General features: G+C 60.8%; 1 protein-coding gene across 14 annotated transcripts in view; it reads right to left on the reverse strand.

Moving 5' to 3' along the window:
* The window catches only part of PLXNB1 (plexin B1), a 28,529-nt gene extending 12,491 nt beyond the window's left edge, over positions 1-16,038 (reverse strand). For 4 of the 14 annotated variants that reach the window (XM_082662944.1, XM_082662954.1, XM_082662952.1 and 1 more), the window contains exons 1-16: positions 13,140-13,242; positions 9,595-10,474; positions 7,421-8,533; positions 6,511-6,693; positions 6,108-6,236; positions 5,881-5,981; positions 5,453-5,585; positions 5,032-5,188; positions 4,618-4,726; positions 4,433-4,541; positions 3,337-4,017; positions 3,010-3,132; positions 2,696-2,818; positions 2,310-2,403; positions 2,052-2,224; positions 1,755-1,906 (exon numbers count right to left, since the gene is read on the reverse strand). In XM_082662944.1, coding sequence (XP_082519070.1) covers positions 1,755-1,906; positions 2,052-2,224; positions 2,310-2,403; positions 2,696-2,818; positions 3,010-3,132; positions 3,337-4,017; positions 4,433-4,541; positions 4,618-4,726; positions 5,032-5,188; positions 5,453-5,585; positions 5,881-5,981; positions 6,108-6,236; positions 6,511-6,693; positions 7,421-8,527 — 3,374 coding nt within the window. In that variant the 5' untranslated portion in view covers positions 8,528-8,533; positions 9,595-10,474; positions 13,140-13,242. Of the gene's footprint in view, positions 1-1,754; positions 1,907-2,051; positions 2,225-2,309; positions 2,404-2,695; positions 2,819-3,009; positions 4,018-4,432; positions 4,542-4,617; positions 4,727-5,031; positions 5,189-5,452; positions 5,586-5,880; positions 5,982-6,107; positions 6,237-6,510; positions 6,694-7,420; positions 8,534-9,594; positions 10,475-13,139; positions 13,243-13,709; positions 13,743-13,902; positions 14,049-15,959 lie in introns of those variants that run through there. The other 10 variants (XR_014297279.1, XM_082662951.1, XM_082662942.1 and 7 more) reach the window with 7 other exon arrangements.
* Between the last annotated feature and the right edge of the window lie 113 nt (positions 16,039-16,151).

The following is a 16,151-nucleotide window of genomic DNA, read 5'->3' on the forward strand; positions in this document are numbered from 1 at the left end:
TGGGGTGCTGGGCCACACTAAGGGCCCTTCAAACTGACCCGGCCGCCCCCTCCCTGCCCCACTACATCACGTGTTCTCCCTGGCTCCCAAGATTGACAGAGATCCTCTTGCTTTGGAAGGAATTCCTTAATGACTCACCAGGAGGCTTTGGCCTCTGAGAATTAATATCTGTGGTTCAATCATTCAAGTCCACTCCCAGAGGCCCCTGACAAGGAGAATTTCTCTCTCTGTGGGGCACCAGCCCTGGTAAGGCTGGTGGCAGGGGTGGGTTGCTGAGCTAATGAGTGGGCCTAACCGGCCACCATCACCGTGGGCACAGCACCAGTTACAAGGTGGTGGAAACTTGATTTCCTCATGAAAAAACGTTCCCGAAAGCCTCTAGTCAGGTCTGGGGATGGACGTGAAGGGAAAGTGAGCAATCTAAGAAATGCTGGTTCTTAGCCAGGAAACAGAAGCTTGGGGCAAATTAATCTCCAGAATGTGAAGCCTGCAGTGGTTCGACTCTTTGTGACATTGTCACGGTCACTGCAAACACCCCGAGAAAACAGAACAAGCGAAGTGTGAACTACCCGGGAGAGGCTTCAGCTGGAATGTATTTTAATCACTTTATAAATCAGTTCAGAAAGTACTTTAGTCTCACGGTTCTAGAATCATTAACACTCACCTAAAGTTCTCAGTCATAATACATTCAGGGGGAAACAACATGCTCTAGCAGAGTCTTGTTGAAAATAAGACTGCAGGGTACTTGCCTGGTGGTGCAGTGGTTAAGAATCCGCCTGCCAATGCCGGGGACATGGGTTCAAGCCCTCGTCCGGGAAGATCCCACATGCCACAGAGCAACTAAGCCTGTACTGAGCCTGCACTCTAGAGCCCGCATGCCACAACTACTGAAGCCCACGCGCCTAGAGCCCAAGCTCCGCAACAAGAGAAGCCACCGCAATGAGAAGCCCGCGCACCGCAACAAAGAGTAGCCCCCACTCGCCGCAACTAGAGAAAGCCTGCACGTAGCAACAAAGACCCAACACAGCCAAAAATAAATAAATAAATACATTTTTTAAAAGAAAGAAAATAAGACTGTGGGACCCCAACACGGGCCTACAGATCCAGACCTCTGCAGGAAGTGGAGGGAGGTGGTCTAAGGACCTGCTCTGGGGGGTTTTGAACCAACTCTCCAGGTAACCCTGACATTCGGCAGGTTGGAGACCTGCTGCTTGTGGATGTCTCCTTCGCTGTGTTCTGCGTGTGCACATTTGGGACCCTGCAACTGCCAGCCTTGTAAGCCACAAGCCCTGGGAAAGTGGGAGGGGTCCCAGGGACTGGACAGAGGGGCCTGACACTCAGCAGGTGTGTCATAAGTCTATCCCCGTGAGGAGCCTGCCCAGGGCAGTGCTTGGGGAAGAAGGGTCAGCAGGTGGGAAGGTCAGCCGCAGAGCACAGCTGTCTGGGATGCAAGGAGCCTGCTACCACAACTATGCCCATGGTCACTTGGAAAGCCGGGTGAGCACACCTAGGCAGTGCCAGGAAGCAGAGCCGCCTGTCAGCTCTGAGCAGTGACTAGACCCAGGCCAGAAACCTGCAGGTCTGTGCACAAAGCCAAGGCCTTGATAGTAACCCCAGCCCTGAGACACTGTGATCAGAACCAAGGAAAGGGGGAGGGGGAGGGCAGACGAGTAGTGGGTGGATGGCCCTAAGCAGGAAAGCCAGCTGTGAAGCCCGCGGGGTGCCCCCTGCTCCTGTCAGTCCAGCCCACTCACCTGCTGGACACCTCGTACTCCTGAGCGTCCACAGCACAGGGCACTCCAGCCACCCTGACCGTGTCCTGCACGTCCTGCACGTGTTGGCCCAGGTTGGAGCCCCTGATGGTGACACGGGTGCCTCCGTCTACAGGCCCAGTCAGTGGCTCCACCTGTTCCAGGACAAGGATGGCTCACCTCCACGCACCTGTTGACCTTTGGCAGCCTGGAGAGACAGCCCCAGCCTCCCACCTTTTGGGACACTGAACCCATAGCACCCCGAACCCCTTGAAGGGATGCTCCAGCATTTCAACACACCGAGTGGATGAGGGGTGCTGGGCACTGGGTGACCACAGCCTCAGCCTCGCCACAGGCCTCCTGGGCCACGCAGCGTGGATGCTTCCCCTTGCACCACACACAGCCGTACTGGGGCATGGCAGTTTGGCAGCGGCTGCAGTCCTCGTGTCCCACGGAACAATCATACAGCACCACTGGGGGCGGAGAGACGAATGTGAGAGGCAGGCCAGGAAGAGCCCTGTTGCCACCAGCCAGTCCCAGCAGCCCCGGGTCACTCACCGTGCAGCCCATCCACACTGTCCACACGCAGATGGCCAGCCCGACGCAGAAACAGCCCCACGCGGAGCTCTGGCTGTAGAGCCTCATAGCTGAGCTGGAGAAATAGGAGTGGGGTCAGAGCCCAGGGTTAGGGGAGGCGTCAGGCCTGGGGAGACGGTGGTCAGAGAAAGGACCAAAATGACTCATGGGAACACAAAGCCAGAGGCCAGAGCTGGGATACAGGACCCCATGGGGCACAAGGTCAGAGGTCAGAGCTGGGGTACTAGGACTCCCTCGGGGTCACTCAGTCAGAGAATGGGCTGGGATGAGTGCGGTGCAGCCAGCTAAGCTTGGTAGCCAGCCTGTGGCTAGTGTGCCCTTGCCCACCCAGGACTCGGGATCTGTACCTGGTGCTGCTGGCAGGTGACATGGCACCGGGTATCTGGAGGCAGCTCGCATTCGACCCGGGCCTCAACCACCACCTCGTGGCCCTCCAGCTCCATCACACACTCATGGTCGCCTGGGCTGTCCTGGGGACAGAGGACACAGCTACGGGGGCAGCTTCAGAAGCCAGGCCTGGTGAGCCCCACAGGGCCCCAGCACAGTCCCCGGGTTGGGACTGAGACCTGAGGCCGTGCCCTCCCCTGCTCCCCGGGACTCGCGCATAGTTGGCCAACAGCCAAGGAGGCCACAGCAACAGCTGCAAAGAGGACACACTCACCTGGAAGAGGCGCAGGTTCCTGCCCAGCAGTCGCACTTCTCGCTGCACGTGGACCGGCATCAGGCTGGAGCCCTGCACACTCTCCACACAAGGGCAGGAGCCTGCCCCCAAGGTCATCTCCTCCTGCAGGCACCAAGCGCCAGGCAGTCTATGGAGCCCACCTGCCGCCTCATCCCTTTCCCAGGCACAACCCCGGGGCCAGGCCAGCGTGAGGCAGCAGACGCCCCCCTCCCCTCTATCCTCCCCCTGCAGAATCGCAAGGTGGCCAAGAGGCTGCATCTGTCCCGATCCCCTCCCCTGAGGCCTCCTTCCTGGGCCGGGTCTCACCAGCTCCCAGAGCCCAGGGGTGTCGTACTGGTAGTCAAGGCTGGACAGGAGGATGAGGGGGGCGGGAGGGCCCTCGTGCTCAGCAGAGTCTCCATCACCTGAGAGGAGGGTGGAAGTGGAGAAGGCGGGCGTGTCACCCCCTGTCCACTCATCCGCCTCGGGCAGCTCGCCGCCTTCTCTCATGAGCCAGTCCAGAGCAGGCTTCGTGGAGCCAGCGGCCCCTGGGAAAGTGGTGGCGGGAGCCGTGCTGGGGGGCTGGTCCAGGGGTACCGCAGAAGGGAGAGCCTCGGGGCCAGGCTCTGCAAGGGCGGGGGGCAGTGCTGCTGCATCTGAGGGCGATGGGTGGGAGGCCAAGAGGTCCTCGGCGGTGGCCATGGGTCCGAAGGCTGTAGGGGCAGGGACAGCGGTTCCAGGCCTCTGGCGGGGGCTGGGAGGAGGAGGGGCCTCGTGGAGAGGTGAGCCCGTGGAAGCCGAGGCAGGTGTGGGGCCGGGACCTGCCCACGGCCCCCGGGGGCTGAGCAGGGAAGGCCTGGCCCCGGGGGGGACATCCAAGGCTGTGGCTGTGGAAGGAGTGTCCACAGGAAGGGCGTCAGGAGTCAGGGCGACCGTGGCCCTGGGGGCTGTGGGTGGGAAGGAGGTGGGTGCGTCTCTTGCAGGAGGGGCTGGGGAGAGGGGCGGGCTCTGAAGGGGGAGGCAGAGAAAGACAGGAAGGGCCACTCAGCAGGCAGGTGCGGGAGCGGGCAGCAGGCAGGCAAAGGGTGTGTTAAGAGAAAAGGAGACCAAGGAAAAGAGAAACAAAAACAGCCCATTAATTCTCCAGAGGGGAAGGGGAGGGCGCGCTCTAGGGGCGTCTATGGCATCTGTGCCAAGGTGGGGCACGAGGCCAGACCTCCCCTCCTCTCAGCTACAAACGTCCTCTCCCGAAACAGGTGGGACGTTGACAGCCGTCCTCCAGTGAGTCCGTCACACACAGCAGCTCAGGTGCTCACGACAGAGCACCCGCGGCAGGCAGACACACAGACCCCAGGCCATGAGAGAAACCCTCACAATGGGGAGCCCGAACCCCCCCTGGGGCCCGGTCAGGAGTTGGGCTCACCTGTCGGCTGACCACCATGGGCCCAGCATCACATAAGGCCTTGTGCGTGCACAGGTGCTGCCAGACGCACCAGTTACACCCCCAGAGGCTTCTCACGCAGGCCTGGCACCTGCACAGAGCACAGCCATGGGGTGCGGATCGCCACAGGGCAGCCCAGGGGCTGGGGGTCGGGGTGAGGAACTCACTGTGCAGACGGGCGGAGCAAGGTGACGGCCATGCAGTCATAGAAGGAGAGGGAAGCCTCGGCAATCACGACGGTGCCAAACCTGAGCTCCAGGCTCACGGAGACGTGGTCTGCAGAGGGAGGAGCGAGCTGGGCTGAGGAGCAGGAAGGGGCACTCAGACCCCGAGCTGACGTCCCAGACCACACAGGGTGGGTTTAGCACTCTGACCAGGGAGGGGTGCCCAGGGTCGGGAACACAGTCCACAGGGTAGAAAACAGGGACTTTAGGGATTGGGGACCAGAGGGGACCTCAGAGAAAGGCATCGCTGCAGGACCCTTTGCCTGGATTCACACCTCATCCTGATCACACCCCTTGGAGCAAGATGGGAGGAGAGCGGGGCTCCCAGGCCCCGGGCTGGCTCCTTCTCTCACCCACCAGCTTCTCTCGGCAGCTCTGGAGCCTCACTAGGGTCTGGGGAGGGGCACATCACACCAGAACTGGTCAGCAGGGCAGGACTCTGGTATTCCCCAAAGTGGCAGGAATAAGACTCCCCTGGCCACAGGGGTGGCAGATCGGGTACCGACAAGAAAACCTGCGAAGAGAGGCCAGGACATGCTGTTGGAGCCACTGGGCAACAGATCAGGGCTCCGTTTACAGGCTTCCAATGTGGGCAGGCACCAGCGGCCACCAGCCCGCAGTGACCACAAATACCCTCCAGCCTGGGTTAGTAACAGATGGAGAAAGCGGAGCCCCAAGAGAAGCGACTTGGGCAAGGCCATATGGTACTTAAAATTCAAGGTTGTAACCCATCACCAGAGCTCCCCCCGGCCAGGGCTCCGCCTGCTCTGGTCTTCACCTCCCTCCTCTCCTCACGGCTGATGTTAGCAGGACTCAAGGTTGCCACTTGCAGACAGCCCACCTCAGGCTGGAAGCTCCACAGCCACCGCTCTAAGCCCTGGCCCCGAGAGCACTCAGAATGGCGACTGCACCTGGGCAAGAATGACCAGTGTCCACCTGTGACCCTCACGGGGCCACTGGCAGTTCATGGGGCAGGGACACCTACAATCCTACGGACCTGGGCAGGATCCTCAAGTGGGCCACGACAGGCCTGGCAAGTCAGGGTGGAGGATAGGGGTGAGAGTAGGGCGTTGGGGCATCCAGGGGTCAAGGGTTGAGAGTCAAGGGCCAAGGACCAGGAACCCTGGACAGGGCAGGAGAATTGAGGGCATGAGGCTGGGGTTGGGGTGGGGCTGGGGAAGGGGCCAGGGTCGGGGGAGCGCTGACCTGCCGAGGAGCACACACCACCCACAGTACGGGTCCCTGTGAGCCAGGCAAGATGCACAGTCCAGGTGCTGAGCACAGGAGGCCACAGGAACCTTGAGAAGCTACAGCAGCAAAGAGGACTTGAGGTCAACAATCCAAGCACCAGTGGCTCTCCACATATGGGCCCCCAGCTCCCCCGAGGCCCCTCCCAGCAGTCATGCCCTCCCTGGCTGGCGCGTGGCACTCACCGTGCTCTGGGTCATGACGTACAGGTGCTCGAAGGCCCCATCAAAGATGAGGTCTCTGCTCACCGCAGACCCCTGCTGGATGATCCGTGTGGAGTACGGGTGGCCATCACTCCCTGGGCCCAAGTAGACCTGAGATCAGAGACCACAAGATCTGAGGCCCAAGGCCCTCCCCTCTCGCCCCAATAAAATAATTTACAGAATTTCCTCCTAGAGAGTACAGGTCACACCACCCGTCCCCAGAAAGAGGAACACAGGTCATCTCTCCCAGCCAGGGCTAGGGACACATCACATATCTCACATCGCAGCCCCAGGGGTCTCAGGCGTAGCTCTGCCCAGCCTGGGTCCCCAGCAGCCTGTCGCCTCCAGATCCTGGGGCAGGGCCCAGTACCTCCTGTGGACTCACCTTATGCAGCTGCCCTTGACTGTCACCCAGGAAAGCAATGGTGTGTCCATCTTCCACAGTGATCGCCACGGCTGTTAGCTGAACCCCTGGCCACTCCAGAACTGGCGTGGCTTCCAGGGGGACACGGCTGGCCATGGGGCTGGGCGTGTGGTCTGAGCCACAAGGGTAAGCATCCAGGGTGTCCTGCAGGCAGCAAGAAGCACAAATAAGGCCCTCCCTGGATAACGTCCACTGGCCCCTCCTCCCTGGACAACCCCACCCCTTCTCACCATCTCTGCCAGCTCTTGGCTCTCCCACAGCTGCATTCTTAGCCTTGCCTCAGTGGCTTACCTCCACAGTCTGCAGCGGCTCCGTCCCCCTCTTTTGATCCCCACATGCCTGGGGCCCCACTTTCTCCCATCCTTGGCCTGGGAGCTGCTTCCTCCAGTTCATGTACTCAGCCTTCTCCTGGACCACTTTTCCAAAGCCTCTCCAGCTTGCATCCTCCTCTCCAGGTCTACTAACCTGGGTCTCCTCCCACCTCTCACTGACTCAGTTCCCCTATATGTGGCTTCTACCCTTTTCATCCATCCTGAGACTAGAGCCAAACAAGTCTCAACCTCACCTGCCTCTCTCGCTCAAGAACCTAAAACAATAGATTCCATCCCCTCTACATTCTGGGTCTCTGCCCCATTCCCAAGAACCTCAAATGCCCTTTCAGTCCACCTACACAAATGCCATCCCTTCAGCGCCTGGTCCAAACCCACCCCTGCACAGCTGGCTCTCTGTCTCCCTGAATGCCACTCTTACCATAAGGTACCCACCCATCACCCAGACACAAAGGAATCACTTAACATCCATTGACCTGATCAGTAAATGCCTGGCCAGTGGCCTCAGAGACAGGGAAGGGCTGGGCGGTGCCAGGACTCACCACGGGCAGCTGAGCACAGTCGGAATTGACATCATACTCAATGTAGGCCACCTCGGCCCCATCCTCAGCGCGGCCCTCCCGAGTGTAGCAGGCATCACGTGTGCGATTAGCAAGGCGATCCACCTCATCCAGAGGGAAGGCACAGAGGGCAGAGGCTCCAGATGCCCCGGCAGCTGCCAACGGGGGCCGGCCCACAGTGGGGGGAGCGGCCGAGGAGAAGGCTGCAAAGAGCACCTCCCCCTGGGCCACCTCCGCGGACATGGCGACAGCCGCAGCCTGGATCAGCCCGTAGCGGCTCCCCTGACAGGCCAGAGGCAACTCCACGTAGGAGTAGTAGTGCTGGTCCCGGAGGCACACACGGGACACATAGGCACGGAAAGCTCGAGACTGAGCCTGCAGGTCCCGCCGGAGAAACAGGAAGTAGGCACTGGCCCCACGTGCAAAGGCGCTCACAAAGTGGTGGCTGTACTCGGAGAGGCGGCCCACAGCTAGCTTGGCCGTCTCCTCGTAAGAGAAGGCAGCCTGGGGGTCCAGCGGCCTTAAGGCGCGGGTAGTGATGGGAGGGATGCCTCCCCCCACACCCCTGCTGGTGTAGCCCCGCCCCACAAAGAGGAGGGGCTCCCCAGCCAAGCCCTGGGCCACCAGTCCCACCGTGGTGACGGCAGGGTCGTTGGCAGCCACATACTGGGTGTCCCCAGGTCGCTCTGGCCGCAGCAACAGCTGCCCGAGCTGCCCCAGGCGCCGCTGTTCACAGACCCCCTGGTGCACACTGCCACACACCACCAGGGCCCCAGGGCTCACCAGGAGCAGCTGGTTTGGATTGTTGGTGGGCTGGGCCTGAGGGCACTCATCAGGTGTCACAGGTGGCAGACAGTCCCTGCTGTCTAGCACAGGGCCAGTGGACACAGTGGCCTCCAGCTGCAGTTCAGGGCTCAGCTGGAACAGGAAGTTGGTGGCTCCTAGGTAGAGGGTGCCTGAGGTGGGATCCCGCGCCAGGTGCTGCAGATGCGTACCATTGGGAGTGAAAGCAGTCGGTGGAGGGGGCTGGAGGGTGAGGACCCACCCGGCCCAGAGTGCCTGGAGAAGAGCTGGGCCGAGGGCAGGCATGGTCACCTGGTAGGGAGAGAGGTTGAGCGGGGCTCATGTGGCTGCCTGAGCACCGTGGGACCACTGGTGAGGAGTAGGACTGTGATGCTGCCAAGACGCCCCTCCTAACTCAGGGAGGGGGGAGCAGGGAGGACCAGGCTTAGATGGCACTGTGGTTAGGATGACCCCAGGACCACACACTAGCAAGGGGTCAGGAGACATTTTCCTGGAAACTTCAACGCTGCCCATTCTCTGTAAGCACTACTCTCTCAGGAGACCTGCACCCCACACCCATCACCCTGCCCTGCCCTATGTCATAACAGGGTCCAAGGGTAAGAGGCTAAAGGGGCAGAGACATGGGAAACATCCCATTCCCAGGGACTAGGGCCTGGAAGGGGCAGGAGGGCAAGGGATGGGAAGAAGGGACCCAGAACCCCAAAGAGAGAAAGGCACCCTCTGCATGGATGTCAGTTTCCTGGACAGAAAAAGGGAGGGCAAGGTCTCATGGGCCACCTGCATGTTAGAGTAGGGTAAGAATTGGATGAAGGGCCTTTCAGGCTAGGAATCCAGAAGGGTAATAACCACAGAACCAAAGGGCCAGAGAGATGAGGGGGGTTAAGGCTGCCAGGGAGGGCTTCCCTGGTGGCTCAGTGGTTAAGAATCCGCCTGCCAATGCAGGGGACGCGGGTTCGAGCCCTGGTCCGGGAAGACCCCACAGGCCGCAGAGCAACTAAGCCCGTGCACCATAACTACTGAGCCTGCGCTCTAGAGCCCGCAAGCCACAACTACTGAGCCCACATGCCACAACTACTGAAGCCCGCGTGCCTAGAGCCCGTGCTCCGCAATAAGAGAAGCAACTGCAGTGAGAAGGCTGCACACCGCAACGAAGAGTAGCCCCTGCTCTCCGCAACTAGAGAACGCCCGCGCACAGCAATGAAGACCAAACACAGCCAAAATAAATAATTTTTTTTAAAAAAAGGCTGCCAGGGATAGGGCCTAAAAGGCTAGCTAGACCCCACCTTGGAGAGCCCTCAGCAGAGGTGGGAGTCACACTGCTCCCAGACACCTAGGTGTGCGGTCAGGCTCACCTGGCAAGGCCAGCTGGATCAGGAGACAACAGCATGCCCCGTGTGAGAGTCACCTAGCCAGGGAGAAAGCAGAGCATGAAGCTGGGGGTTGGGCTGCAGGCATTTGGGCTCCCCACCATGGAGGCAGCACAAAGGTACCTCTCCCGGCTGCCCAGTCTGCTGGTGGAGCTGGGCCCAGCCTGGCCCTCGGCCACCAAACACATTCCACAGGGACGCCTCCTCAGAGCCCACAGAGAGGGGGAGGGCAGCAGAACCAAGCACCCTCAGGGCCTGGGAAAGGGCAGCTAGGAAGGAGCTGCGCGGCTGGCAGGGCCCAGTCAGGCCCCCACTTTAGTCCTGTGCCCCCTGCAGCCCGTTCTCGGCACTCTCCCATCCTCATCCTCTGCCCAAACTCTCCCCTATCAGGGTACCCTGGTACATACCCTCCACACAGGCCCGGGGCTAGCCTAGGCCCAAACCACCACCAGCACATAAGCAGACACATGCTCGCACACACCAAGAAGCATACATACCACCCACCCTGGATGCACACACCCACACACAAACACATGAGCACGAGCACACACACAGATGCATGCACATACTGCCTGTGCATAGCGCACGGAGACACATACCCAGAAATACAGGCAAACGTCCCACACAGACACGCTACCCACCTGCACTTAGACACCTGCACAAAGACACGTCCACAGAGACAAACTTTTTACACAAAGAAACATGCACTCCACACAGGCACATCACATGCACCCACCCACCCAAGACATACACACCACCACCCACTTTCAGACCCCACACACACAGACTCACGCACACTTCCCTGGTTTGAGCCCTAAGTCCTAGAGGGCTGCAGAAGCCAGGCCATCTCTTGCTATCTCCTCTCCTGCAAGGCAGAGCAGAGCAGGGCTGGAGGGTGGGGGGCAGGGAGGATTGTCCTAAAGGAAGTCACCATACTAGATGTGCCCCACATCCCCAGGACCTTCGCAGACCTTGAGTGCCTGCTCTCCTCACAGACCCATCCTTGCAGGCTCCACCTGAAGCCAGGTGAGACCAGCCCCCTTTCCCAGACCTGGATGGTCTCCAGCCAGGAGCACCAAGATTGGTAAAGCACAGAGGACAGGGCATGCATCCCAAGCTGAGACACTTCCCCTACTTGCCTGTGCCCAGGCGGCATGGCCCAGCCCCTCCCACCATCCAGCTGCCAGTCTGCCTGTTCACTCTGTTCCCAGAGCTTCCCAGGGTCCAGGTTGGCTCCTTCCAGCCAAGGCTCCCGGCAGGGTGCTCCTGAGGCTGGCCCAGAGTGAGCAGGGCTGGGCGTAAGGCTTGGAGGAGGGTCCAGCAGCCCGGTGGAAGCAGAGTACTGTGGCCACGGCCTGGCTGGGCAGTGCTCCCAAAATAGCTTGGGGGTTTCCATTTTTAGTGTGCAGAGAACAGGGCAGCTCTATGGGAGCAGGAACAAGGCAGCCTCTGTTTGCCACTGAGGGGGTAGGAGGAGGGGGCCGGCAGGGAGAGTCGTGAACCCGGCGAGAAGCCCAGGACTGTGGCAAGGCCAGGCTTCCCAGGAACCCCCCACCTTGTTTCCAAGGGATGGGGGGAGAAAGTTTCTTCCTCTGGGAAGACAGGGTCTGCCTGAGGATGGGCAGAGGCCATCTCCCATGCTCAGCCACTGCTCAGTCCCTCCTACCACCTCCCGCCTAGGGATGTGCCTTGGGCAGAGGGTCTGACCCAGCATTCGCTTACAAACATTTGCTCAGCGCCTACTTCAAGCCAAAGTTCTCCAGCCCTCAAAGGGCAGCAACCAGGACAATCCCTAAATGTAAAATCCCAGCTGGGTCGAGTGGCCCACAGGAAGCGGATGGGCAGGATCAGAACAGCTCCTGGCAAGGCCACATAGGATACTGGAGACCGACTCACGCTGGGAAAAGTGTCAGGCTTCTTCAATCACTGCCACAGGGCCGAGCAACCCTCGCCCTTCCCCACATACCATGGGTAGGAGGAGGACAAAAAGAAGAAGGGCACATATTTCACTTAACCTCTGCCACCGGCCATAGAGCAGCTCCCAGCCCCTCCAGCTTACCCCCTCCCACCTCAGGGGAACTTCAAGCGATGTATCGGAGTACATCCCTCCTTCCAGAGTCTTTGGGGCACCCCAGGGGCTGGAGTATAAAGGTCAAGCCCTCCAGTCCACATGCTCTCCTGTGCGATCCATGCCAGCGCTCCCCCGCACATGCTCTTCGTTCCTGCCAGCCTGAACTGCAGGCTGTTTCACACTCCTCCGTGCCCACTCCCTCTCTATCCCATTAACTCTGGTGCCCAACCATCACCTCCCAGGGAAGCCTTCCCTGTCCCCCCATGCTCCTGAGGAGCCCACTACACATGGCCAGTGGACATCCCCAGCCACCACCCTCGTGTATATTGCAGCTCTGCCTTGGGCTCTCTAAGCTTCAGGTTTCCTATCTGGAGAATGGGAGGCGGGACTGCTCTGACCATTAAACGTGATATGGTGTGTGCCTGGCATTAGAGGCACCAACCAAGGCCACTCTTCTCCTTGTTCCACACTCCCACTCTTGAAACTCCTTAAAGGCAGGGAATGTGACTTTTGATTCAGAGGCTCCAGTAACCAGGACAAACGTTAGCACAGAGCAGGTGCTCCTTACATGTTGAAAGAACCCTCATTTCACAGCCAAGAAAACCCAGCCAACAGGGGAGATATGGAACCCACAATCCTCTCCAAGCCACCTGGCTTCTTGAAGGATGACACAGGGTCAGCCCCACTTTTATTAATGACGAGGCCAGAGCAGGCTGAAAAGGCTGGTTTGGAGCTGGGCCTCAGGTCCCCAACTTACACAGCTAGGATCTCTTGCCCATTCCCCAGATCTCAAACCCCAGCCAGAGTCACAGCCAAAGCCTAGCTCTTCTGGGCCCACCTTTCTCTGGACCGCTTCAGCAGGGCCCAAGGCTGCCTAACTTCTGTCTGCAAAGAGCAAGCACCTCTCCCCGCCCTCCTGGGGCTGTCCTCACCAACCAAGAGGGCTTATAAACTCACCCACCGTCAATATACGGCGGATGGGGGGCTGGGGCTTCCCCTCTGGGGGTGCGTGGCAGGGGGATCACAGGCTGCCTTTTGTCAGTTGCGCCGAGCGCAGCCTGGAAGGGCTGTTACTACGTAGGGGAAGCCTCGACCTCCCCGTCGACTTTTCCCCGACCCTCCTCCCTCCTCCCCGACCAGAGCAAGGACCCCACCAGTGGTCCTGGGAGGGCGGGGAAGAGGCCGGCCGGTCCCGGGCTGAGGCGGCTGCGGCGGCGTTGTCGAGGAGGGGGCGCGGAGGAGCAGCTCCACCTCCTCTGTCTCCCAATCGCGTTACAGGCGGAGCCGCCAGAGTTTCCCTTCGCGCGGAGAAGTATGGTCCCAACTCTCAGGACCGAAGCCGACCACCATTCACACGGGCTGCCCAGGCCCGGCGGCATCGAAGCTCCAGGCCCTTCCATCCCGGGGATGCGCCGCCTCGCCCCGGTCCCACCGCCCCGGCCCCGGGCCCCGCACTCACCACCCGGCCGGGCCCCGCAGGACTAGCACGCCGAGGCGGGCGCCGGCCGTTCCGGGCTCGAGATCTGCGCGCGCGGCGGCGGCGGCGGCGGCGGCCTTCTCCCCCCCCCCCCGCCCCCCGCCGGAGGTGGGTCTGGCGGAGCCGCAGCTGTTACCCGGAGACCGAGGGGCGGAAAACTGCGGCCGCTGCCCGCCCCTCCCGCCGCGGCGCTGCCACCGCTGGGAACAAAGGAGACAAAGCCGCGTCGGCCGGGCCCGGCTCCGCTCCTTCCCCCCCCTCGCCCGCCGGGCCGCCCTCCCCCCGCCCGCCGCCCAGGCCAGGCCGGAAGCAGCCGGGAGAGCCAGGCGCGCGGCCCCAAGCCGCCCGGGACCCCGCATTCCAGCCCGCCCGGCTCTGCACTTGCCGAGGGCGGGGGACTACACCCCTCCTTCGCGGGGGCGGGGGGGGGCGGCGGGGGCGGGCTGCACCACGGCGGTAGCCAGGGCAACGCGGACGGCGGCGGGAGGAGGGTGAGGAGCGGGAGCCCCAAGGACCAGCTGCCCCACCCCGCCCAGTCCCGCCGGGCCTCACCTGCGTGCCGCGCTGGAACCGGAATTGGGAGGCCTTGGGGATGGGAGGTGCCGGACTGGGGGTCGCGCTCTGCACCGCGCCCCGGCCTCTGCCTACCTGCCTGCCAGCGCCGGGTGGGACCCACGCCCCTCACCTGCCCCGCCTGTTCGCTAACCACCACCCCCGCTGTGCGGCGCCGCGAGCTCCCTCTTACCTGTCCAATACCTGGTTCCTGTGGTCGTCCTCCTCCAACTTCAACTCCTAGGCGCCTTGTTTCTCCCCACCGCACCAGGTCTGCCCACCGGCTCTACTCCCAGGACTCCCAAACAGCCGGCGTCTCCTTCCGGCCCCCACCTCTGGCTGTGCGGGAAGAGCGCAGGCTGTGGGGTTGGGCCTGGGCTTGCGCCATCACTAAGCCAAGTAACCTGACCCCTGCCCCCCAAACACACACGCCTATTTGCTGACCGCCAAGTGGAGGTGATACCACACCTAGCCCGGCTGTTAAGGGAGGGCACACCGCTGCAAAAGTGCACAAGCAAGAGCACATTTCCTTCCAGACCTGTACCTGGGCCCGCCCCAAGCTAAGAAGCCTTGGGCAAGTCTGGACTCCCTCACCTGCAAATACTTGGGCCTTCCAAAGGAGGTACACTTGGGTTCTCTCCTGAGGCCCAGGTGTGCCCTCTGCTGGGCCCTCCATACCTTGCCCTGCCCACTGCAAAAACTCAGGAGCCAGGACCTAGTCCATCCTATTAGGACTTCTGGAGAGCTTTGGCTCATGGCCATTGGGACAGCCTCTTGGGAGGCAAAATTTGTCACACAGAGATCACTCTGGAAGCCCCCAGAGCCTCCACAGGCTTGGGGGAGCCTCAATCAGAAGGTTCTGGTCATCCATACTGGCTGCTGTCAGAAGAGCTAAATCACAGGCACCCTCTTCCCACCTGCCACCCATCAAGAGTCATCATTCTCATATACCCGACTCTGCCTTCCAAATTCTCCCTCCCCAACTCCTCGGCTCGCTCCCTTCCCTCCACCTTCTCTTCCAACACCTGGGTCCATGACTCAGCACCTTGTCCCCACCAGGATGGCACCCCTTCCTTGGTTCCCTCGTCCCTGGCCTCTGGACATCAGAGTGGCCCTCTGGGTCCTCCACTTCATTCCCTAACTTTATGCTCCACAACTCCCCAACACCCATCACCACCTCAGCCAAGCTGCTGTGCTTCAAGGCCCTCACCCACCTTGCCTCTCCTGGCTGTGCAGCTTGTGGGGGGCCCCCTCCATGTGCCTGGAATCCTCCCCTCCCCAGACCCATTCACTCAAGTGCACACCCTTTAGGACCTACGTCACCCCAGAGGGGGACCTAGGACTTCCAAACCCCACAACACCCCTCACCTATACACAGACAAGTCACCTCCTACCCATCAGGAGGGTGAACACCCCAAGTGCAGAGGTCATTTCATCCCACGCCCTCCTGGGGAATCCATTACAAAAAGAAAACAATGCTGTGGACAGAGTGACCAAATGATCAAGGGACCAGGGGCTCAGAGGTTCACATCACCCATGGGGCCACTTGGGCCATGCCCACTTCCCAGGCCTGAGCACAGGCTCCCAAGAGGGAGGGCATCTCATGGAAGCACTTCTGGCTCCACAGGCCTCTGCTGTGAGTCAGCTCTGCCCAGCCCACAGAAGCCCCTACCTGCAGACCCTGCACACAACCTCAGTGCACCCTGAGAGGGTGGGTTCTCCAGACCCACAGTGCAAGCCGAGTGCCTCCCCACTGCTCCTGTTTAGTCAAGGACACACAAGGCCACCCATGGCCATTTATCCCAGGAGGTCAAAGGTTGCTGTTCTCCACTGAAAAGGAGGAGGTAAAGGGTTCTCAGGGCACTCTGCCTCCATGCCCCCCCAACTGCACCTCCCACCTCTGGGAGGTCCCTCCCCATCACTGCCTCACCATTCACACTGCTGGTGGGCTGAACTCTGCCCAAGGCTGTAGAGGTCAGCCCTAGGCTGTGTGTGGGACGACACCAGCCCAAGTGGTGCTGCCCAAAGCATTCTCTGCACCAGGGAACCAGACTGGCCGCCAATCCCTGTAATTATGTCCCCAGCAATATTTACCAACCATTCCCCCAGTCTCTCTTCCCTGCTCTCCTCTGATCATTCCTCCAGTGTTAGAAACAGGAAGTTCTCCCCAACATGGCAGAGAAAGTGATCCCGAAGAGGGGCAGTAACCATGGTCACCAATGGGTGGGAAGCAGGCTAGGTTTTACTCACTGGAAATCATGGGCCACGTGACACAGGAGGGCTGGGCAAGTGGAGGACAGGCCAGGAAATCCAAAATGAAAATCCAGGCCTCAAGCGGTAAGTACGTCCAAAATGATCCTGAACTGGGGGCAAGACCAAGAGATGAGAGAGGAACTAAAAGGGGGCGATTACCCTACTTCCAGGCCCAACCCTCGAGTCCCA

Source organism: Grampus griseus, assembly GCF_964374135.1.
Source record: "Grampus griseus genome assembly, chromosome: 10".
Taxonomy (NCBI): domain Eukaryota; kingdom Metazoa; phylum Chordata; class Mammalia; order Artiodactyla; family Delphinidae; genus Grampus; species Grampus griseus.